The following is a 20,009-nucleotide window of genomic DNA, read 5'->3' on the forward strand; positions in this document are numbered from 1 at the left end:
CAGCAATCCAGACTTCCAGGTACTCCTAAAAAGCCCGGAGACTGGGGTTTCAGAGAGGCAGGCTTCTCTTCGCTCGGGCATGCTTCTCTCTCCACCGCCCCACAGCTCTCCTGCCAGTGCCTCCCGCATCCACCAACCTCAGTGGCCAGTTATTCCCTTGGTCAGTTATTCTGCTCAGCCAAGAGCTCTCCTCACTCAGGTCACCTGTTCGGATATTCTAGGATGGGCCCCAGGCTGGGGTCCTGGGGGGACAGGGCCGAGCTGCCTGCTGTGCGGTCATGGGTGTGTGAGCTGGGGCACCTGGTTCTCCAGCCAGCTCCTGGGTAGTCAGGCCTGGCTGGGATGCGCTGTGTTGTGAGCCAGGGAGACCCGGACTCAGCCTAGCGTGGGGGGTGGCAGCCAGGAGATGGCACAGGTGGCAGAGGGAGGAGAGGGGCGGTGAGGGAGGAAGAGCTGCCTGAGAGTGGTGGAAATGGAAATGGAAAAACAGAACGGACGGACGGACGGAGGACAGGGCCAGGGAGGGCAGTGCAGAAATCACAGCTGCGGGGCTGGGTGGGTGAGGACGAGGAGGGGAGGCAGGAAGAGTGGAGGGCTGGCGGGGATGGGGACAAGGCCGGTGAGAGGGGGCCTGGGGTTGTGGGTGCACACACTTGGAATCTGGGGAGCAGAGAGCACTGGGCTCTGTGCTATTCCCTCTCCTGGGTGCCTGGCTGCAGTGAGGGCAGGGTGAGAAATGCCAAGACCGTGGCTCCTGGCAGGCGCAGAAAGAATGCTGGGAGACCCAGTGCCAGGGGCCCTGCCAGCAAGGCCAAGCCGCCCTGGGTGTGGGAAGAAGCATCCCGACTTATGAAGGCCATTCCTGCATCCTCTGCAAATTAGCAAATTCATCCTTTTTCCCACGGGAGCCCCAACAGAGGGGTAGGAGGGGCCTGGCGCTTTGTTAGGGGAAATTATTAATCCCCAAACATGCAGCCCTTCCTTTGCGCTGCAGTCAAAGCCGTGCAAACACCCGGCCTCGCATTAGACAGCCAGGGCTCTTTCATACAGCCAGGCCCTGCCAGGAGGGAAACCCTGGCTCCTCCCAAGCCCGGTCTTCCAGCTCCAACCCTCACCTGCCAGAAAGGCAGAGGAGGAGACAAAGGAGAGGCTGGCCAGCCCAGATCTGCCACCCTGAAGTATCTTCCTCGCGGTGGATCTCAGTTCATCCGAGGGGACAAAGGGGGGAACTAAGTAGTCTGTGCGGGGCCGGAGTTCACCTTCTGTCCTCAGCCCCTCCACCCCCCAGCAGAGTGCAGAGCAGGCTGTAGGACTCAGGAGAGCCAAGAAAGGAGGTGGCCGAGCCTCAGTCTCCTCGTCTGACCAGTGGGAGTGGAAGGCAGGGAGGCCTGTGCTGCCCCTCTCAGGCTCTCGGCAGTCAGGAGACAGGAAGATGAGCTCATCTGGTGTTTATTAACAATCAACCAACAGAAGACAGATGGCGGGGAGATGCCAGGAGACAGGGCACAGAGGCTGCCGCAGCTGCACCAAGGCACCCGTCCACTGGAGAGCGCCCTGCGCAAGAAACCACTCAGGCCTTGGAGGGGCCACACCCCTGATGTCTGCCTCGGGCCTCACGCTGGGCCCCGGAGCTTGGCGCATGGCATCCAGACAGATGACCACGTGCGCGTGTCTCTTCGTCTCAGTTTCTCTTGTCACTCAGCCACGGCCGATGCCCCAGCAGCACCTGGAGCTGGGGGAGGCGGTGAGGGCCTCTGGGATGAAGGAGAGGGAAGAAAGCGAGCCCGGGCCCTGACCCTCTGTCCCACCTGCACAGCCGCGACTGACTCTCAGGCCTCCCTGCCACACCCAGGCACAGGGTTTGGAGCCTCCTGTCTTCCCGTCTCCACCCCGGTGCCCTCTCTCAGGCCCCAGCTGCCTCCGCAGGCCTCTATGTGCATCCTGTCCCCAGGGCACCCTGCAGAGACCCAAAGGGATGTCAGGTATCATGCAGCTCCGCTCCCACCCACCGCCCGGCTCCCCTCCCTGCTGTCCCTCACGGGGACCAGAATGCCCTTAAAGCCTGCCGCCATCGACATCTCCAGCTGTGCAGGGGCTCCACAGGGGCAGCTTGGCTTCCCCTGGCTCCTGGGGGCATCTCTGCCTGAGGTGTGCCCCTTCTTTCTCTTAGAAACTTGCCTTCCCCAAAGGCCCTCTGCTCCTACTTTTGGGAAGCTGGGCCTGCACTCAGGAACCCACAGTGATCTTCCTTCCCACTGAGCCCCCAACATCCAGGGCCTTGTGAGCTCTGCAAGCCTCTTGCTGCCCTGCAGCTCAGGCTGTGTGAGTGTGAGGACAGCTTCCCAGCACAGAGAAGGGCTGGGCCCCGGACAGCAGTGACCATGTGGGGAAAGGATGCAGACTGTCCACAGGCCCTGGACCAAGTCCTCTCGCCATGTGACCTTGGGCCAGTCCCTCCCTCACTGGCCTTAATATGTCCTTCTACAGAGAGAGGGCTGTGCTGGGGGTGGGGCAGACAGTGGTTTTGGGACAGGCCCAGGTCACAAGGCGGAATTGCAGTAAGAGCCAGCATCACCACGGCAAGCTCTCCCGGCCTCTCAGAATCCCAGCAGTGTGGCTGCACCTGGCAGGCTCCCTGGCAGGGCTGTGGGGCCCCAGGTAGAGAACCTGCTGCCCATCCGGCCTCTGGCCTCACATCATGGACTCCTCTTCCTCTGCGATCTCGCGGTCCACCTCGATGGCTGTGTTCTCAAAGCTGGTGATGCCCCCGTACTTGCGCATGTGCACCATCAGCGGCTTGGGCGACTGGCTCCCGGCTAGTGTGGCCACATACATGCCTGTCCGGTTCTCCTCCAGCGACGGGCCCCAGTCCATGGCTGGCCGGCTGGCCTGCTGGAGCCTCTGTGGCAGGGCAGTGACAGCGGTGAAGACAGCCAACAGTGGCTGAGTGTAGCCTACGGCCAGGCACCGAGAAAAGACCTGACCACGTCACCTGGCTGAGTTCCTGCAACAACCCCAGGGCAGTGTGTGTGTGTGTGTGTGTGTGTGTGTGTGTGTGTGTGTGTATGCAGGGTACCTCCCCACTTACAAGCTGGGTGGCCTTTGGGTATGGTCTGTAACCTGGTGCTGTGAGCCCTGCCAGAGCAGCACTGAGATGATGCCCTTGGTGGGGTGCCAGGAGCAGGGCAGGGCCTGCTAAACAGTGCCATTGTGAGGATGAGGCAGGGCTCTCCTCTGTGCACCTGCAGGTGGAGCCAGAAGCCCACTCTGGCTTCCTCCCCCGAAATGCTGAATGCAGAGGAGCTGGAGGATTTTAGGAGGAGCGAGGAGAGCTAAGGGAGGACTGCGGTGACCCCCTTGGGTCCTTCCAGCCTTGACTTCGACCTTTCCCTCTTGGGCCCGTTTCCATGGAAGGAGGGAGCTGACTACGTGGCGACTCAGCCTGGAAGGTCTAGAGCTCCTTCCTCCTCTGACCTCATTCCCAGGGCCTTCTGCCTCCCCAGCCAGGGAGAAGAGCTTCAGGCTCTTAGAGAAGGAGGCGCCTGACAGCAGGAGAGGCCACTGGGCACAGGTTCGGGGACAGCACGTGCGGAGTGCCCTTGGCCTCGGGCCTGGCACACCTGGTGCTCACAGTGCGGGAAGCACACGGATTCACAGAGCGTAACCCCACTCCTCAGAAGCCTGCCAATGGCTTCTCTTCCCTCGGCATGAATCTGAAGCACTCACCCCGGCCTCCTGTGTCCTGCCCTGTCTACCTCATGGCCTCAGCACCTGCCCCTCTCCCCCCACTCCCTCTGCTCCAGGGACACCGTTCTCTCTGCTGCTTTCAGACCTGCCAACCCTTCCTGCTTCAGGGCTTTTGCACCTGTTGCCGAACTGCCCCGAACACTTTCCCCAATCCACATGGATGCCCGTGACTATTGTGCCAGCATTTTCTGGGCTCCTCCATGCCTTTGTGTTCCTTCTGTTTGCATTTTTGTGTTCTTCCTAAAGCGTAGCCCTTACCACTGTCTTCACGTACTTGCTTGCTGCCCGTCTCCCACATTAAAATGCAAGTTCCCCAAGAGCGAGGGTTTAGCTGTGTTTCCAGCTGAACTAGGTGCCCAGACCCAGGTTTCTCAGCCTTTTGTTCAGGAAAATTTCTGTTCTGGGGCTGCCCTATGCATGGAGGGACATTTAGCAGCACTCTTGGCCTGTGTCCAGCAGGTGAAAGCAGCACTGCGCCGAACCCCTCCCCTCTCTGTGACAGCCAACAACGTCCCCGCCATCACCAAATGCAAAACCACCCTGGACTGGAACTGAGTGAGCACTGCCTGCAGTCGGCTCTGCGCATGTTGCTTACTAGAAGGGGTCTTTGTGGTATCCCCATGAGAGGGCTATTAACACTTTCACCGTCCGCCCCATGGATTTATCTAAGAATTAAAGCTCAGGCCAGCTGGTTAAGATAGCTGAGGTCACAAGGGTGGGAAGTGGTGGTCCTGGGCTTTGAACCCAGGCAATGCAACTCCATCCCGAATTTTGAAATACTTGGCATCTCTATCCCCACCGTGCTATGTCAATGAGCTACTTTTCTTTTCACAGCAGTCCTATAAGTGGGTATCACTGTCCTTACTCTAAAGATGGAGAAAGCAAGAGAGGTGCAGGCGCTTGCTCAGGGTCATTCATGCCACTGACAAATGGCAGAACCAGGGTTCTGAGCCTAATGAATCATCTAATGGCCTCTGAAGGTGGCACCCCTGAGCCAGTGACTCCTCTGCGCTGCTCACTGCCCTGTTCCTCTCCACCTGGCTGTGGGCAGTGGGCAGCTCCTGCAGTGGCTGCTGGGAGCCCAGAGTTTCTTCCAGCTGGTCACTAAGCCTGATGGAATATCAGCCTCCCAGAACCTGAGCTCCAGTGAGCAGCTCCCCACTCTGCCTTCCTTTCCTGACTTCCTAAAGCAGGCAAATGGCCCTTTAGGAGCACAGAGAGCGCTCCCGGGGTTCACAGAAGGGTTTGCCAAAAGTCGCACAGCGGTCAGACACAGCAGCAGCTGGACGTTGGGCTGCCCCTGTGGTCGAGGGTGCAGTCACAGTGCCCTTCTGCTGCTGAAGGTGGCAGGGCGGGAGCCTCTCTCTGCTTGGAGACTCAGAGATGATGGGAGGGCTGCAGGGAGGGTACATGGGGCTGGGATGGGGCAGCACTGAGCTGATCGGCAGGCATGGGAAGGGCCAGGAGGGCTGCTCTGTAGCCAGTTTCCTTCCACTGTCAATTCCTACCACTGGCTCCCGCACCCCTAGGATAGAACACGTGCTGGGGAGGCTCCCTACTTTCCCTTCGGGACCCATCAGGCTCTCTCAAGCTCCACTCACAATGACAGCCTCTGGCCACCAGCAGCTGCAGAAGTGAACGGCTCAGTGTCCTCAGTGTACAGTGTCCTGAGGCACAGAGACAGGCAGGGCCTTGCTTTGGTCACACGTCACATCCCAGGGCCCACAAAGGTTGCCATTTCCCTCCTCCGAGGCCTGCTGACCCCTGTGCCCAATAGCTTGTACTCTGTTTTCTGGGTCTCTTCCTGAAGCCCTGGCCTGGGGCAAGGCTTGCAGCATCATTCTGTCCCAGGCCACCTACAGGACACAGCAGGGGGAAGGTGCCAGTCCATCTCTTGGGTGTGCTTGGTGCTGCCTAAGGAATCTGAGTTCCAGCGGGAAGCCCTAGGTTGGTCACCTGAGTTCAAGTCCTGATTCTGGCCCAAAGACCAGGTCATCAGTGGTCTTTTGTACCCTCACCAAGATACTATGTGCTGGGAGGTGCCAAAGGCAGGACCCCAGGCCTCTGAATCTGCTTCACACAAGCAGGTCTCTTTAGGCTAAAGAAGCACACAATGCCCTGGTAAGGTGTGAGGGTCCAGGACAAGGTCAGAGCCCGGAGGGCAAAGATGGATGGGAAGGGCAGACTCACCTCCCAGAGCGAGCCCTCCTCTCGAAGCACAGCCACCAGCATGCCAGCGGGGATCATGAGGCAGGACAGCAGGCCCATTAGGATGCCTAGCAGCTCTGCCCAGGCAGGGAAGCGGTAGCTGCCGTACTCTGAGGGCTGGTACTTGACAATGCTATACACCAGCAAGGCCTGCAGGGTGGGGACTTCAGCATCACAGTGGCCTCCAGGGCTTGGGACAGCCCTGGTCTGAGTTGTTTTCCCAAGACCTGACATAGCCCAGCCCAGAGCCACCCAGAGTTCTAAGCTGTAAAGGAACCTGAGATAGCACATCCCTGGAGACTCTCTAAGGCCTGAGCTAGTGCAGCTCCAAGCTGACCTAAGGCTGGGACAGCTCAGCTCTGAAGCACCCTTTCTTAAGATGGCCTGTCCCTGAGCAGTGCCACCTGAAGACCAAGAAAACCCAGTGTTGAGGCCCTGAGGCCACAGGGAAAGAGGGAAAACCCCACCCTCTTGCCAATCAAAGGCAAAGCTGGCCTAGCACAGATACAAAAGCTGAGGGCCTTGCAAAAGGAGAGCGGGGCGGGCTAGGACCCTCCCATCCAGCCCGCAGCCTGGACAGAGGCTCTGCTCTGCGTCAGGGCGGCCCTATCAGACTGAATACAGAGTCAGCCAGCTAGCCTCCCTCCCACGCTGCTTACCAGGAGTGTGGCTGGGGACAGAAACAGCCAGCAGCCCCTGAAGTAGAGGCCCGGCTTGAAGCCCAGCATCATGTGGATGTCTCGGCAGAACCTCTGGATGCCTGTGTAAGGAGGAGGAGCAATGGCTCCACAGCTGACCCACAGAAGCCCCTTCCCCAGCACCCCCCTCCCACAAAGCAAAAGGGCCCCCATGTAGACCCCGTTCTCCCACGTGAGGGAGCATCAGCTCCGACTCTCAGACCCCTTCTCACCGTAAACCCGGGTGACAGCGAGGCACGTGGTGATCACCACCACCATCAGCCCGAAGCTGGCGCTGTAGTCATCCAGGAGGACCAGCCAGTACATGCCCCCCTGAAACACAAGTCACAGCTCTGGGTCTCCCACCCTGGCTCCACCCTCTGCCACAGCCTCCTTTTCCTTTCTTTTTTTTTTAAACTGGGAATCGAACTCAGGACCTTGTGCTTGCCAGGCAGGCGCTTGTGCCACTGAGCTACATCCCTGGCCCGCCTCCTTTTCCTAGCAGGGAGTGAGCAGCAAGTAGCCAGGCTGCCAGGAGAGCAAGATGAAGACAACATGACACCAGCCACCTGCCCACCGATGCTCCTGCCCCACCTCCTTGAGTCTCCCAAAAGCCCTGTCTGACAGAACCCCCACTTAACAATGAGGAGAACAGGCTCAGGCAGGCAGTCACTTGTCTGAGGTCGTTCAGCAGGTGCGGGAGCGAGGTTTGAACCCACATCTCCAGACTCTGAGATTCTGCCAAGGTTGTACTGCCTCCCTTTGGAGACAGGGCCTGGGGAGGGACAGGTTCTTCAAAATGAGGAAGGCGGGTGTCTCAATGACTGCTCGGCCGGGCCAGAGACACAGCTGCAGGTGCCGTCCCCACCCTGCCCTGCCTGCCTTCCCCCAGCAGGGCACTCACGTCAGTGGTGAGGATCAACCCCATCAGGTACATGGACACGCAGATGAGGCCTGAGAACACCACCTTCTTGGGCCGCAGGTAGTATGGGAACTCGTCTGTAACTGCTGTCACAATGGTCTCCAGAAAGGCAAACTGGATGGTGGGAGGCAGGAGGCGGGGTAAGTGTTCTCCCCACGCACCACCAGGGAAGTGTTCTCCTCCCACACCACGCAGGAGGCTCACCTGGCTGTCCAAGCCGAGCGTCAGAAGCATGAAGAAGAAGAGGAAAGACCAGAAGGGCGACAGGGGCAGCATGGTCATGGCCTGTGGGTAGACTACAAAGGCCAGGCCGGGGCCTGGGCCAAGAGCACACTAGGTCAGCAGCTTGGCGCATGCAGCGACCCCACGTACACACTCCATACACGCACATCTGTGCAGGCACACTCTGGGGCACGCACCGAACGTACGCTTCTAATGCTGTCATAACCTCAAGGACATGGGTCAGCCCAGGTGCTCAATAAAATAATAGAATAAATGAATGCATGAATAAACATAAGCTCCAATATAAAACCTTATTAGAACACGTGTGTGTACACAATCATTTGTACAAAGAACCCCACTAAAACCTACTTATTGATAACCACTGACACAAGTCACACTGATTCACAAGACCATTCTCACCCTTGATTCATTCTCACTTGCACACAGACAGCTCACCACAGAAAATGACTCCTTTGGACCAGCAAGGCACAAGAGATAAGACAGTCTCCACAGACTCACCTGAAGACACAAACTAATAACACAGTGTGCCTTTGCACAGCTATTCCTTTATACACAGACACCCAGGAACCAACTAGGACATGTTCATTTGCATGCACAGGAACACGCAAGCTCTTGCAAGGCACACAACACACCCCATACCCATTTACAATCTCCCTGGTCCGCACACACCCTCACAACAGACCCTAGCACCCTGCCCACCTGCTTTGGCTACTTGGTCCACAGGCACGCCCAGCTCCTGCGACATGTAGCCCAGCACAGAGAAGATGGCAAAGCCAGCCAGGATGCTGGTGACGGCATTGCCCAGAGTGACGATGAAGGTGTCTCTGCCAGGAGAAGTCCGGGCACAGGACAGGGTGAGAAGGTGGTGCCCTCAACCCAGAAGGCCCTCCCTGGCCAGCCACTCTCCTCCTTGCTTCAGCCCCAGGGGGCTGAGAAACTGCAGGCACTGACCTATAGATGTTCTGGTGAAATGTGTTGTAGGAGGCAAAGGTGAGAAGACCCCCGAAGCCCACACCCAGGGAGTAGAAGATCTGAAGAGCAGCTTCGATCCATACCTGCGCCGGGGAAGGAGGGAGATGGAGGCCAGGGGGGCGGGGCTGGTGCACCGTGGGTGCAGGGGGCAGCCAGGGAGTGGGCTAGGCTGGGGCGCACAGTCCAGGCTTAGTGTGGGGAAGCCAGGCTCACAAGCCCAGCTCTAGCACTTGCACGGCAGGATGTGGACCAGCCCCCACCCCTGGCCTCAGTTTCCTACCTAGTCTCACAGCTGCTCTCCAAGCCTGGTCCATTCCATAAGTAAGTAGTGCCTAATGTAAAGCTTCCAGCAGATTTGTTGATAGTGAGCTCCTATAACCCTTTTTTTTCCTGCCTAGAGTCAGAGAGACCTGGACAGGGATCCCAGCTCCACTGCTTTGTAGCTGCACATCACTGCCCTGGACTGCAGGCTCCTTGCTGGTGATGAGGGAACAGGAATAGTGCCTGCCTCATAAAGGGGGGCAGTAGGAATTAAGCCACTATTATTTAGCACAGTGCTAGGGCAGGTTCAGGCACAGCCATGGGCCAACACATAGTAAATGTTAGCTATCAGTACCATGTTGCTATCAGCACTAGTACCAGTGCCTTCCTGGGATTTGGAGTCCAACAGATCTGGACTGCAATCCCAACTCTGGTACTCTCTAGTCACATGCCTTAAGCTTATCATGCATTCTTATGAACTAAAGGTTTTTCACCTGTAAAATGTGGACAATACTGTTTCTTTCATAGGATTTTTAAGAATAACAAGTGAAAAAGACACACACGAAGGGCCGGGTACACTGCTTGCTGCTGGGGCTCTCCAAGTGGGTGGTTCCTGCCCCCACCCCCTCTCTTCCCCACCGAGTCCTTTCTACTCCTCACCCTGGCTGACCCTTCTCTCTGTACCCCATCCCGAGAACCTCACCTTGGAAGACAACAGGTGGTGGAACTGGGGTGTCAGATAGAACTGGATGCCCTTCCAGGCCCCGGGGAGGGTCACTCCACGGACCAGCAGCATGAGCAGGATGATGTAGGGGAACGTGGCCGTGAAATACACCACCTGAGAGACAAGCAGGGAGCCAGAGGCCGGGGACCTTCTTTCTACACCTCTCCTCCTCCTCACATCCTCATTTAGACACTCGTCTCCCCTTGGGTGGCCCGGGCCAGGAACTGGCCCTCCTCCTTGTACATGCTTCGCTCCCTCCTGCCTCCACCCACCCAACCCATTAGCAGCGTGCTGTCACCCGCTTGCCAAGGTGTCTGGTACAGGCCACCAGTGTAGTGGTAAGAATCTTCCTGGGTTGGGGACGTAGTCAGAGGTAGGGCACATGCTCAGCATACGCAAAACCCTGAGTTCAATCCCCAGCCCCACAGGAAAATTTTTTTCATAAAAAATCAGTCAACTCCTGTCTGCCTACACCTGGCCGTGCAAGCTCACTCTGCACGGCCACCAAGCATCCGATGCTCCCAGACTTCCCTCTGCCTCTGCCACATCCCCGCACACTTGCTCAGCAAGCCCTGGCACACCTCACCCCGGCGCCTTAGCGGTGACCATGATGCCCCTCCCCTTGCTAAAAGCTTTCCAGCGCGTCCTCAGTCTCATTGTAACGGCCCTGTCCCTCGCAGGCAGCACTTGTCAGCGCTTAGCGGAGCGACACGTGCTAAAGTATAATTCCTGAGGGAACCCTTCCAATTCCTCTGTAACCGGTTTGCTGCCTTTCTTGCCCCTTCGTCACCCACAATGGACATCAACGGCTTCTCCTTCCCAGCAACTAGTTTGCCTTCTTCAGATACAGTGCGTTATCTTTCCCTGGAAGGGGCTGACTCCGGGTCCAGCAGAGCATTCCACCCTCCTGGCCACGAGACTGGTTCAGGGGTGGGGGCACCACCCCGCTCACCCAGTAAGACTCAGTTCTGTGATTGTGCAAGCAGGAATGAGAAGCCTTTCCCCAGTCAGGTAAAGTCTAAGTCTGGGGCTTCGGGGGCAGCCTCCCGAAGAAGGAAGCCAACGCAGAGGAGAGCCTGGCTTTCCAGAGAGGCCAGAGAAGAGGTTCCTCAACGCTGTCCCATGACCCCGGGCCCAGCTGCACCTGCAGCAGACCTCTGGACTTCCTAACTGAGCAACACCGCTGGGTTTGGCTCACTGGCGCCTCAGGCCCACCCTCTGTTCAACAAACTATCACTGAGCCCCTTCAGAGAGCCAGCCCTGGGCTCGAGACCAATTTGAATAAGGAGCCCAGCCCACTGTTCCTGCCCCCTCCTCAGTGCTCCTGCGGCTCTGCCCCATCTCAGTGCCCACTTCCTCCCTCCTCTGGGTGAAGTCTGAGCATCTCTCAGCCCTGGCGCTCACCCACCCCCTCCAGGAAGCCCTTCCCACCCTCTCAGGCCTTGGGGACTCCCGGGTTCACCTTGCCCGAGGACTTGACACCCTTGAGGATGCAGAGGAACACGATGACCCAGGCCAGCAGCAGGCAGAGGCAGAGGTTCCAGCGGATTTCCCCAGGGCTGCCGATGCCTTGGCTGCCTTGGATGTGGAGGACATAGCGGCTGTAAGAGACGAAGGTCCTGTGGTCACCATCCACGGGTCTGGAGTACAGCTGTGTGCAGTGAGGCCCTTCGAATCTTCACGAGACAGCCTCCCTGCCCCTCTCATCCTTCCCTCCCCAGCTGTGTTCCCAGGACTCTAACTGACCCCTTATCTTGGCTTCCTTCCTCTTCTGCTTTCACTGCCTGCAGGGAGGCAGCAGCAGGACACACAAAGGGGACAGGAAGAGGGGTCCGGGTTCATGTGTGTACACACAAGTGCACCCGCTCGCCACCACCCTGGGAGTCTGGCTGTGGCCATTGCTCTGAGCCACAGCTCTGGCTGGGCAGACCTTCTTCCGAGCTCCAATCTCCCCGGTTCTGGCTCTCGCCTCTGTGGTTCAGGGTGGGTAACAGCTCCTCCTATTGCTAGTCCCTGGCACCCCACCTTTCCCAGTGGGTTTCCTGACCTCCTGAAAGCCCCTTCACCTCACTTCCTTCCATCAGGCCCTGCGGACTGTACCACCTGCCTCCTGCTGGCATCCCAACTGGTGGAGTGGCTCATGACATTGCCATGGAAACTCCTGGCAGCTGCCGGTGACCACGTCGAGTTTTGGCTTTGAGCTGCAGACCTGGGCCTGTCCTCTCCCACTGTCAGACCTGCGCTTCAGCAGGTATGGGCACTGCAATGGCCGTGACAGGGACAGTTGGACTGTGCAGCCCATGCAGACTGGAAAGAAACGGTTCCAACATGGGCCCATGTGGGGGAATCCCCAAGAGCAGCCTTTTACAGTGGAAGGGGTGAGGGACCCAAACCTCTGGCCAGACGGTAGTCCTCACACAGGGTTCAGACTTCTCCAGAATGCCCCAGAACAGGATAGGAATCAGGAGTCCTACATGGCAATACCACCTCTACTATCCACGGCTAAGCAGGCCTGGGGTCTGGTTTTCCCAGCTGTGGAATGGGGTGCTGGGACAAGCCGATGAGCAGTGACAGCCTCTTGACAGCTGCCATGCCCAGGTTGCCCATGTGACAGTTTTACCTGAATCCCTTTAAGCCTCACAGCAATGCAACTCCATCCGTCTCACCTCTCCTACTATGTTAATCTGAGATGGTCTTTACTATGTATGGCCCTGGCCCTACACTACATATTTGCCTATGATATAGTAGGTGCTCATACATATTTATTAAAAGAATGAATAAGCAAATGACTGAGTAGATAACATCCAGTGAAACAGGTACTATCGTCACCTCCACTGTTACAGAAGAGGAAACAGAAACTCCAAAATGTCACCACTACTGTTACCATCACCTCCGTGTTAGGCTTATTAGCTAGCATTTACTACCCTCCAGACTGGACTGCAGGATTTTCTATGCATTCTTTCCTTTCATCTTCATGACCACCTTCTGAAACAGCTACTACTATTGTCCTCATTCTAAAGAGAAAGCAACAGAACCCAAATAAACTGTTCAAGGTCCCAGAGCTGACCCAGTGAAGAGTCCACCTAACGCTACCCCCGAATGCTGCTCCGGAGGGCACCCTCTCCGCCCAGCCTCAGTGGCGCAGGCACCTGACCTCCAGTACTCCTCGCTGGGGCTCACAGTGCTGGAGAGGTTGAGGGGCAGTGCGCCGTTGCCATGCTTGGTGCCTCTGTGCTCAAGGCAGCGCTCCGTGTTCCACCAGTTGCCGCAGTGCTCCCAGGGCAAGATGCTGGTGAGGGAGGCGAAGAGGTAGAAAAGGACGTAGGCGATGATCATGTTGTAGTAGATGGCCACCAGGCCTACGATGAGCAGCATGGCTGCGCCAGCACCTAGTGTGGGGAGAGGTGTTGCTGGGTGGCCCCCGAGCTCTCCATGGGCCCAGCTGAGTGGCCTCAGGAAGCTATCACCTCCTGCCTTCACTTTCCTCTCTGCCGGGAGGTTGAGTCTGAGGGAGTGGTCCCTCAGCGTGAGCCCAGCCCAGGGACCACTGAGGCCTCACCTTTGAAGAGGGGGCTGATTTTCCAGACGGCCAGGGGTCCCAGGCTGGAGAACTGGCCCAGGGAGAGCTCCAGGAAGAAGAGGGGAATGCCGCAGATGGCCAGCATGAGGAAGTAGGGCACAAGGAAGGCGCCTGCGAGGAACAGGGAAGGCTGGGAGGGGCTCACAGGATCAGCTCCCCCAAAGCCTGGCTCCACCCGACCCTGCCCCACGGCAGACACCACTGGGACCCTGAGCCTGTGGGGCTGTCGTCTCTTTCATCAGGCCTCTGAGGACCAAGGAGTCCAGCAAGGCTTTACTCATCATTGTAGCCCCGTGCCCAAAACAAGGCTGACCCAGAGCAGACCCTGGAAAACCGCCTGCAGAGCAAGTGAACGAATAAATGAAGGACTGAATGAACGATGGAATGAGGGAACTCATTAAAGCAAGTGCACACTCCTTGGGACAGGAGTTGCTGTCCTTCAGAACCCGGCTCCAGTCTGGTCTCCTCTCTTGGCTGTGCTGCCTCAGACACTCAAGACTGCCACCTGTGGTTTCCTGGGCCCAACATCCCTTCCCCCTTCTCCTATATTGCTGGCACCCACCTTCTTCAGAGAGCTGTCCACCACCGTACAGCCCTGGAAGTGCTGCAGTCACACCTGCTCTCCCTTGGGCCCTGCTATGGACACATATCCCAAGGCAGGCCATCTAGAAACCTACCTGCAATGCTGTCTACACTTAATCAGATGGAAAGCTCTGGATTGCGAAACCTGCTGAGGACCTGCACCATTCCAGAGTGTCTGTGGTCACCTTTCCTATCCCCAACTGCAGGGCAGACAGAACCTGCCTCAGGGAACAACGAGGTCAGCAGACAAAGCAGAGCGGGGAAGTGAGGAGAGGGAGAGTAGCAAGGCAGCACTGTGGACGTTGTGCGTCCCTGGAGTCTCAGTGGCTGGCCCCAGTCCCACGTAACTGGTAATATGAACATAGCTTTGCTTTGTTTCACCTGATTTCTCTCACTGCACCAATATACACTCCTTTACAAGTCTGGTGGAGACAGCTGGAGACAGAATCCTGGCAAGACCACCGTGGGCCTGGACAAGACTGTCCCAGTTGGATTTATTTGTGATGCTGGAGGTTGAACGCAGAACCTCACATAAGCAAGGCAAGCACTCTCCCACTGAGCTACATCCCTAGCCCTTTACTTTTATTTTCCTTTAAAACAGGGTATCACTAACTTCCCAGGCTGGCCTTGAACTTGCAATCCTCCTGCCTCAGCCTCATTAGTAGCTGGGATTATAGGACTCTGCCATGGTGCCTGGCTCTGGGTTGGAATGTTGGGACCATGGGGGCTATGTGACCTTGGACAAGAAACCTGGCCCACTACAAGTCTCTCTGCCTCATCATGCTGTGGTGCTCACCCGGGAGGGCTGTGAGGGTTAAAGGAGATGCACACCAAGCCCAGGGCCTGGCAGGTGGTGAGCGCTTGACCCTTGCTACTGTTAATGAAATTCACAATGTCACTCATCAGAGATTCAGGAACAAAAGGAATTGTGTGTGTGTGTGTGTGTGTGTGTGTGTGTGTGTTTGCAGTCTGAATGGAAGAAACCAGAACAGGAGGAAATACGATTCAAGAGAGGAAATGATTGATGGAGCGGGGTTCTGGAGGAAGGGGGAGGTGGTGGGGAGAATATTAAAAGCGAATTGATCCCTGATAGACAGATAAAGCCTTTATCACACAGCATGGGGTCCAGGGAGTGTGAGCCTCAGAGAGAAAATCGTGGGGGTATCCATCCTGGGAGAAAGAAGGAGGAGGGGCCTGGCTTGATAGGAAGGAACAAGGCAGAGTGAGCTCCCTCCTGCCAGCCCAAGGTCACACAGAAGACAGTGGCTGAGGTGGCAGAAAAGCTCACTCTGTCCCAGAGCTTTGGTCCATCACCCCAGACACCCCTCCACTGGACTGAGGCCATACCTCCTCCATTGGTGTAGGCTCGATAGGGGAAGCGCCAGACGTTCCCCAGGCCCACACAGTAGCCAATGCAGGACAGCAGGAAGTCCAGCTTGCCTGTCCAGTTGCCCCGGTCTGCAGCAAAGTCCACATCCAGGTCCACATCGCCCTGGTCACTGGGGGTCATCAGCAGGTCTGGGGTGATGGGCTGTCAGTAAGAGACACCAAAGTGGGGAGGAAGAAGGGTGAGGTCAGGCTGGAGCTGTGACCCTACCAAGGCAGGAATACCGAAGTGGACAGGGCTAAATGAAAAGATGCTGTCTTGGTTTAGATAATCAGGCACTATCATCTGGATTCGCACGGTCATGTGCGGAAGATCCTTAGGCCCCAGCAGGTGACCTAGGCACTGAGAAAGCTACCTGATCTCAGTGTGGATGGCAGAGGCCAGGTCAAGGGATGGTCCTATGCTGCTGCTGCCGCCACAGCTGTTGCTGATAACAATCTTACTAACAATCACGACATACTGAGCGCTTGCACTAAATATTTTCCTCCCGTCACCTGAGTCCAACCTCAGACCAGCCATGCAACGGAAGTACTCTTCTAAGCTCCCTTCTAATCATGAGGAAAATTGAGGCTCAGAGAGGGGTCATGACCAGCCAAGATTTTGACCTGGTTGGTGAGTGAGAGAACTGGGTCTTGAGCCCAGACTTTTCTGACAGTGATGGCCATGTCTTCCCCACTGTGCAGGATGAGCTTCATTTCCACCCCAGGCATCTGATTTTAAGAAAGACACAGAGACGGTGTGAAGCATGTCCAAAGAGCAGATGGCTGATGGAAGGATGTTCAGGAAAAGTGGCTGCAAAGGGACAAAGGGAAGAGCAAGGAACCCTTAGCACAGGAAGTGGATGATTTGGCAGAACATGACTCCTTAAGGGAGGAATTAGAACTATGCAGTGCAGCTTGAGGAGCCTACTGATGACTGTGGATGTTCGCTCATGAGCATGCACATGCTACTAAGCCCTAACTTGTCTCAGAGAGTTGGAATCTTGCTGTCACTGGCAGACAGATAAGTGCAGAGGGGCACGGAGGCCAGCTGTCTCTAACATATCCTTCCACGATTCAAAGGGGGCAGAGAAGTCCGATGGGCACTCTTCCTTCTGGCTGGGCCTGGGAGATGGCGGCCCTGCTCTAGCCACTTGGGATCCCAGGACAGGAAATGCTAGGTAGCCTGACCACAACTGCCTAGGCCTAGTGCCTGGAAGGAAGCCCAAAGGAACAAGGATGACTATCTGAAATTCAGAGCAGTTCCCAGCAACTGACCCAGGAAGAGGTCAGGAGAAAGGGGAGCCATACCTTGCCTGCTTGCTCTGGAATTCACACCTTGCGGCAGAGAAAAATGGAAATACAAAGGAAGCTGATTAGTAAGTAACTGTTTAGGGTCTTCAGAGAGGAAAAATGACCTCTGCTTCCTTTGAGAAATGCTTACAGGAAACCTGGAACAACACTGGACTGGAATGGAGGTCAGCAGGCTGCAGTTCTAGTCCAAGGTCTATGCTAATGCACTGCATGACTTTCTAAGTCTTCTGACCTCAGTTTCCCCAGCTGGACAAAAGGGGACGGCATGGGTCAGTATTTCTCATGATATATCACATGTTCATAGTAGTACATGGAAAAAAGGGTTCTTGAGTCAAAGATGTTTGAGAAAAGCTGGGTTAACACAAAATTAAATATGTTTCTTTACTACAGGACTTGCCGTATCTTTTAATGGACCAATACACACAACCCCAAATAAGGACTAGAATGCAGTATACCCAAATCTGCTTAAGAAGAGGATCTCATGGAGTCAGCATGCTAGGGTGTGCTGTACTTGGGAAGATGAAGGCCAGTGAGGCTTCTGGCTCTGGTGGTCCATGAGGCAAGCTCACCACAGCCTTTGCTGGGGACAGTTCCAACCCTTAAGGGTCAGATCAAAGCCTGACCTGGGGACTCAGTCCAAGCTACTGGCCAGAGGACTTCCTCCTTGTAACACTGTCCAAATAAGTCAGGTGGTGGCTGAAGAGGCTTTCTGGGCATTGGTTATATAAGCACTGCTGGGATTAAAATGGTTAAGGGAGGGCTAGGGTGTAACTCAGTGGTGCGCGCCTGCCTGGCATGTGCAAGGCTATGGGTTCTGTCCTCAGTCCGGGGGGTGTGGTAATAGAGGGTAGGGCTGGTATGAGTGTCTCCAGCACTGGAGGTGTCTGGCTGTGGTGGCTGGGGTAGGCAGTGGATCAGATGGCAGCACTGGGATAACAGCACTGGACTGGTTCTCAGTGATAGTGGTGACCACCATGGTGATCTTGCCTGGGGCTGGGCAAGGGTGACAGGAAGAGCCTGGCAAGATTACAGGTGATGGTAACAATAACAGAGGTAAAAAGCTGCCTTTAAAGTCACTAGGCTCTAAGGGCTGAAACACACAAGTGCTGGCTGGACAGTTCCTTAGCAGTGATTTTGGACATGCTGAGGTGAGCAGCCCCTCCCAGACTTACCTGAACGCCTCCCTTCCCCTGCAGATGCCTCTCCAGCTGAGTGAGCATCAGTCTTCTGGAACCTCTCCTCCCAGGTGAGCTCCAGGAAGGATGCAGCAGCAGCAGCCAGTTAACACTGGCCCTTGGCATTGGGTAGCAAGGCATGCCTGTCACCTGGGACTTTCCTGTCCTGTTCAGGCCATCTGGCAGGAGGTCCTGTTAATGAGACTCCTCTGATCTCTCCAGAGAAGCTGCCCTTTCCACGCTCACAGAGCGGTCCCGGCTCTGTTTCCATGGTGACAAGAGTTCCAAGAGCTGGATGTTGCCAACTCCTCCTCCTCCTCCCCCAATCAGAGGGAAGCTTGCTCCTGTTTCAGGGCCAGGGATGGGGTCTCCAAAGCTGAATCAATCAGGAGCCTACCAGAAGCCCCTAATGCCGCATGCTGAATCCTAGGATGCTGGCACAGCGAGGATGGGATTGGTCAAGAGAGAGAGGACAGCAACTAGATAAATGGGACAGGGTTGGAAGCTACACAGCCACTTCACATTTCCACCTGGGTGGGAGCTCTGGCTCCTGAACATCCCAATCTTCATTCTAGGATCACGCAGGAGAAGAGCACACACCCAAGTGTGTAAGACCTGCAGCTTCTCTTTAGGAACCACCAGATGCAAGCGACGCCTGCAGGGCCTGGAGAGGCAGGACTGCCCAAGCCATGCTGTCAGTACGTTCTTCAGGAAAGAGAGAGACAATAGAATCTTGATTCCAACTCCGTTATTGTGTATATGAAGAAACCGAGCCCCGGGAGTAGAAGGGATGAGCCCAAGGTCAAATAACAGATAAAGGGCAGAATAAAACTAGGACCAAGATCTCTGACTCCCAGTCCAGTGCTCAGCTCTGCGCCATGCTGCTTCCTTGCTGATCCTGGCATTTTCTCCCTCTTCTCTCCCAGACCAAAGAGGAAGTGGCCCCAGCAGTTCTAAGTTGCTCATCTCACCTCTGGGTAAGCAGTAAGCCTCCTCCCTCTGCCTTAGTTACCTCATTGATGAAATGGGAACAATAAGACTCAATTTGCAGAATTCCTGGAAGATTGAATGACATACGGCTGCCTAAGTTCCCAGCTCCTCACGACACATGGCTATTTATGTAATTTGCAGCCTCTGGCAAAGAGGGGCAAGGGTTCTTGTCAAGTGGTGAGAACAAAGAGAAGAGAGAAGAGTAGAAAAAAAAGAGGCACAGGACCCAGAGGACTCAAGGCACCCACAAATGGCCCCATAAAATCAAGTCAGCCAGTAGAAAAGACCCACTTCCTAAGCAGTGCCATCCATGCCTGGCTGTCCAAGCACAGAGCTTGAATGAGTGTGTGCTTGTGTGGGAGGAGGGGGTGTGGGAGTGATGACAGCAACCCATGTGCCCCTTCTGGGTCACAGAGTCTAGCACTCCACTCACACTCCGTGGCCCCCAACTGGGGATGGTTAGAGGATGGCAGGTGGCAGCTGCAGAAATAGTACCCTGGAGTTCTGACTCCTTGGCCAGGGCTGGTACTACTAAACCAAAAGTCAGGAAACTTCCCCCCAGTGCTCCCCCTTCACCTCTTGTCCCAGCCTCCAGCTCCACCCAGGATCCTTGGGGCTCCCATTCGCCCCACTCTTTGCCTGCCTTTGCTTCCCTGCAACCCTGCAGAGAAAGAGACAGCCCGGGGTCTCAGCAGGGTGGCAGAGCTGCCAGAGGAAGCGGGAGGGAGCAGGGTACGGGCTTGCAGGGCCAGGGCGGGCAGGCACGGAGTGGGTCCGATCGATGGCGGCTGGCAGAGAGGCTGCCTCAGAACTGAGTGGCCTGAGGCGGGCCAGGAGGGTACCTGACCCCGAAATTAGTCCGGCCCAGGGCTGGCGCTCAGCTTCTAACACTCCTTAGCCCGCAATCAGCTCCGGGGGCAGCAGGCGGGGACCGGGAAAGGTATCTGCCCCAGCCTCCCCTACGCCTCGCCTGCTAGGGCTGCAGACACCTGTTCGCAGGGCCAGGCCCAGTGCCTCCGGACCCCAGTCTCCACATCCTAGAGGCTGGGGAGGGGAGACCATGACCCCGCCCCTCTCCTAAACCCCCCATCGTGCTCTGCCGGCCTCCCGAACCTGAGCTTCCGGGGTCCCTGCGCCGCGCCCCCCACCCGACCCGACCCTCCCGACCCTCCCGCCCCGCTTCAGGTGCACTACCTTGCGGAGCTGAGCTCCCTGGAGCTTCTTCATCTCGAGGGCGGGTGCCGGCACC

At 56.5% G+C, this 20,009-nt stretch overlaps 1 protein-coding gene across 2 annotated transcripts; it reads right to left on the minus strand.

The window, feature by feature from the left end:
* Nucleotides 1-1,433: 1,433 nt before the first annotated feature.
* Slc6a7 (solute carrier family 6 (neurotransmitter transporter), member 7) lies at nt 1,434-20,003 on the minus strand. 2 transcript variants are annotated; one of them, XM_005380584.1, is made up of 14 exons: nt 19,955-20,003; nt 15,264-15,447; nt 13,314-13,445; nt 12,909-13,143; nt 11,217-11,355; nt 9,734-9,868; nt 8,749-8,852; nt 8,497-8,621; nt 7,759-7,871; nt 7,537-7,668; nt 6,866-6,965; nt 6,615-6,715; nt 5,938-6,105; nt 1,434-2,901 (listed from the first exon to the last, which is right to left on the minus strand). In XM_005380584.1, exons 1-14 carry the CDS (start codon nt 19,985-19,987, stop codon nt 2,692-2,694), a joined length of 1,911 nt encoding a protein of 636 aa, XP_005380641.1. In that variant the 5' UTR covers nt 19,988-20,003; the 3' UTR covers nt 1,434-2,691. The 2 variants fall into 2 exon arrangements, with proteins under 2 accessions (XP_005380641.1, XP_005380640.1); XM_005380583.1 differs by lacking the exon at nt 19,955-20,003 and adding an exon at nt 17,768-17,994.
* Nucleotides 20,004-20,009: the final 6 nt, after the last annotated feature.

The sequence above is a fragment of the Chinchilla lanigera genome, unplaced genomic scaffold, assembly GCF_000276665.1.
Source record: "Chinchilla lanigera isolate Chin_1 unplaced genomic scaffold, ChiLan1.0 scaffold00014, whole genome shotgun sequence".
Taxonomy (NCBI): domain Eukaryota; kingdom Metazoa; phylum Chordata; class Mammalia; order Rodentia; family Chinchillidae; genus Chinchilla; species Chinchilla lanigera.

What these genes read in the sequence shown, in the direction of transcription:
- Slc6a7 (XM_005380583.1), bottom strand. Translation starts at nt 17,911, where the DNA reads ATGCCTTGCTACCCAATGCCAAGGGCCAGTGTTAACTGGCTGCTGCTG. An exon ending in CCCAGCGAGGAGTACTGGAG is followed by an intron (nt 11,356 to 12,908) that starts GTCAGGTGCCTG and finishes CGTCTCTTACAG; the next exon opens with CCGCTATGTCCTCCACATCC. An exon ending in CGCTCGGCTTGGACAGCCAG is followed by an intron (nt 7,669 to 7,758) that starts GTGAGCCTCCTG and finishes CCCACCATCCAG; the next exon opens with TTTGCCTTTCTGGAGACCAT.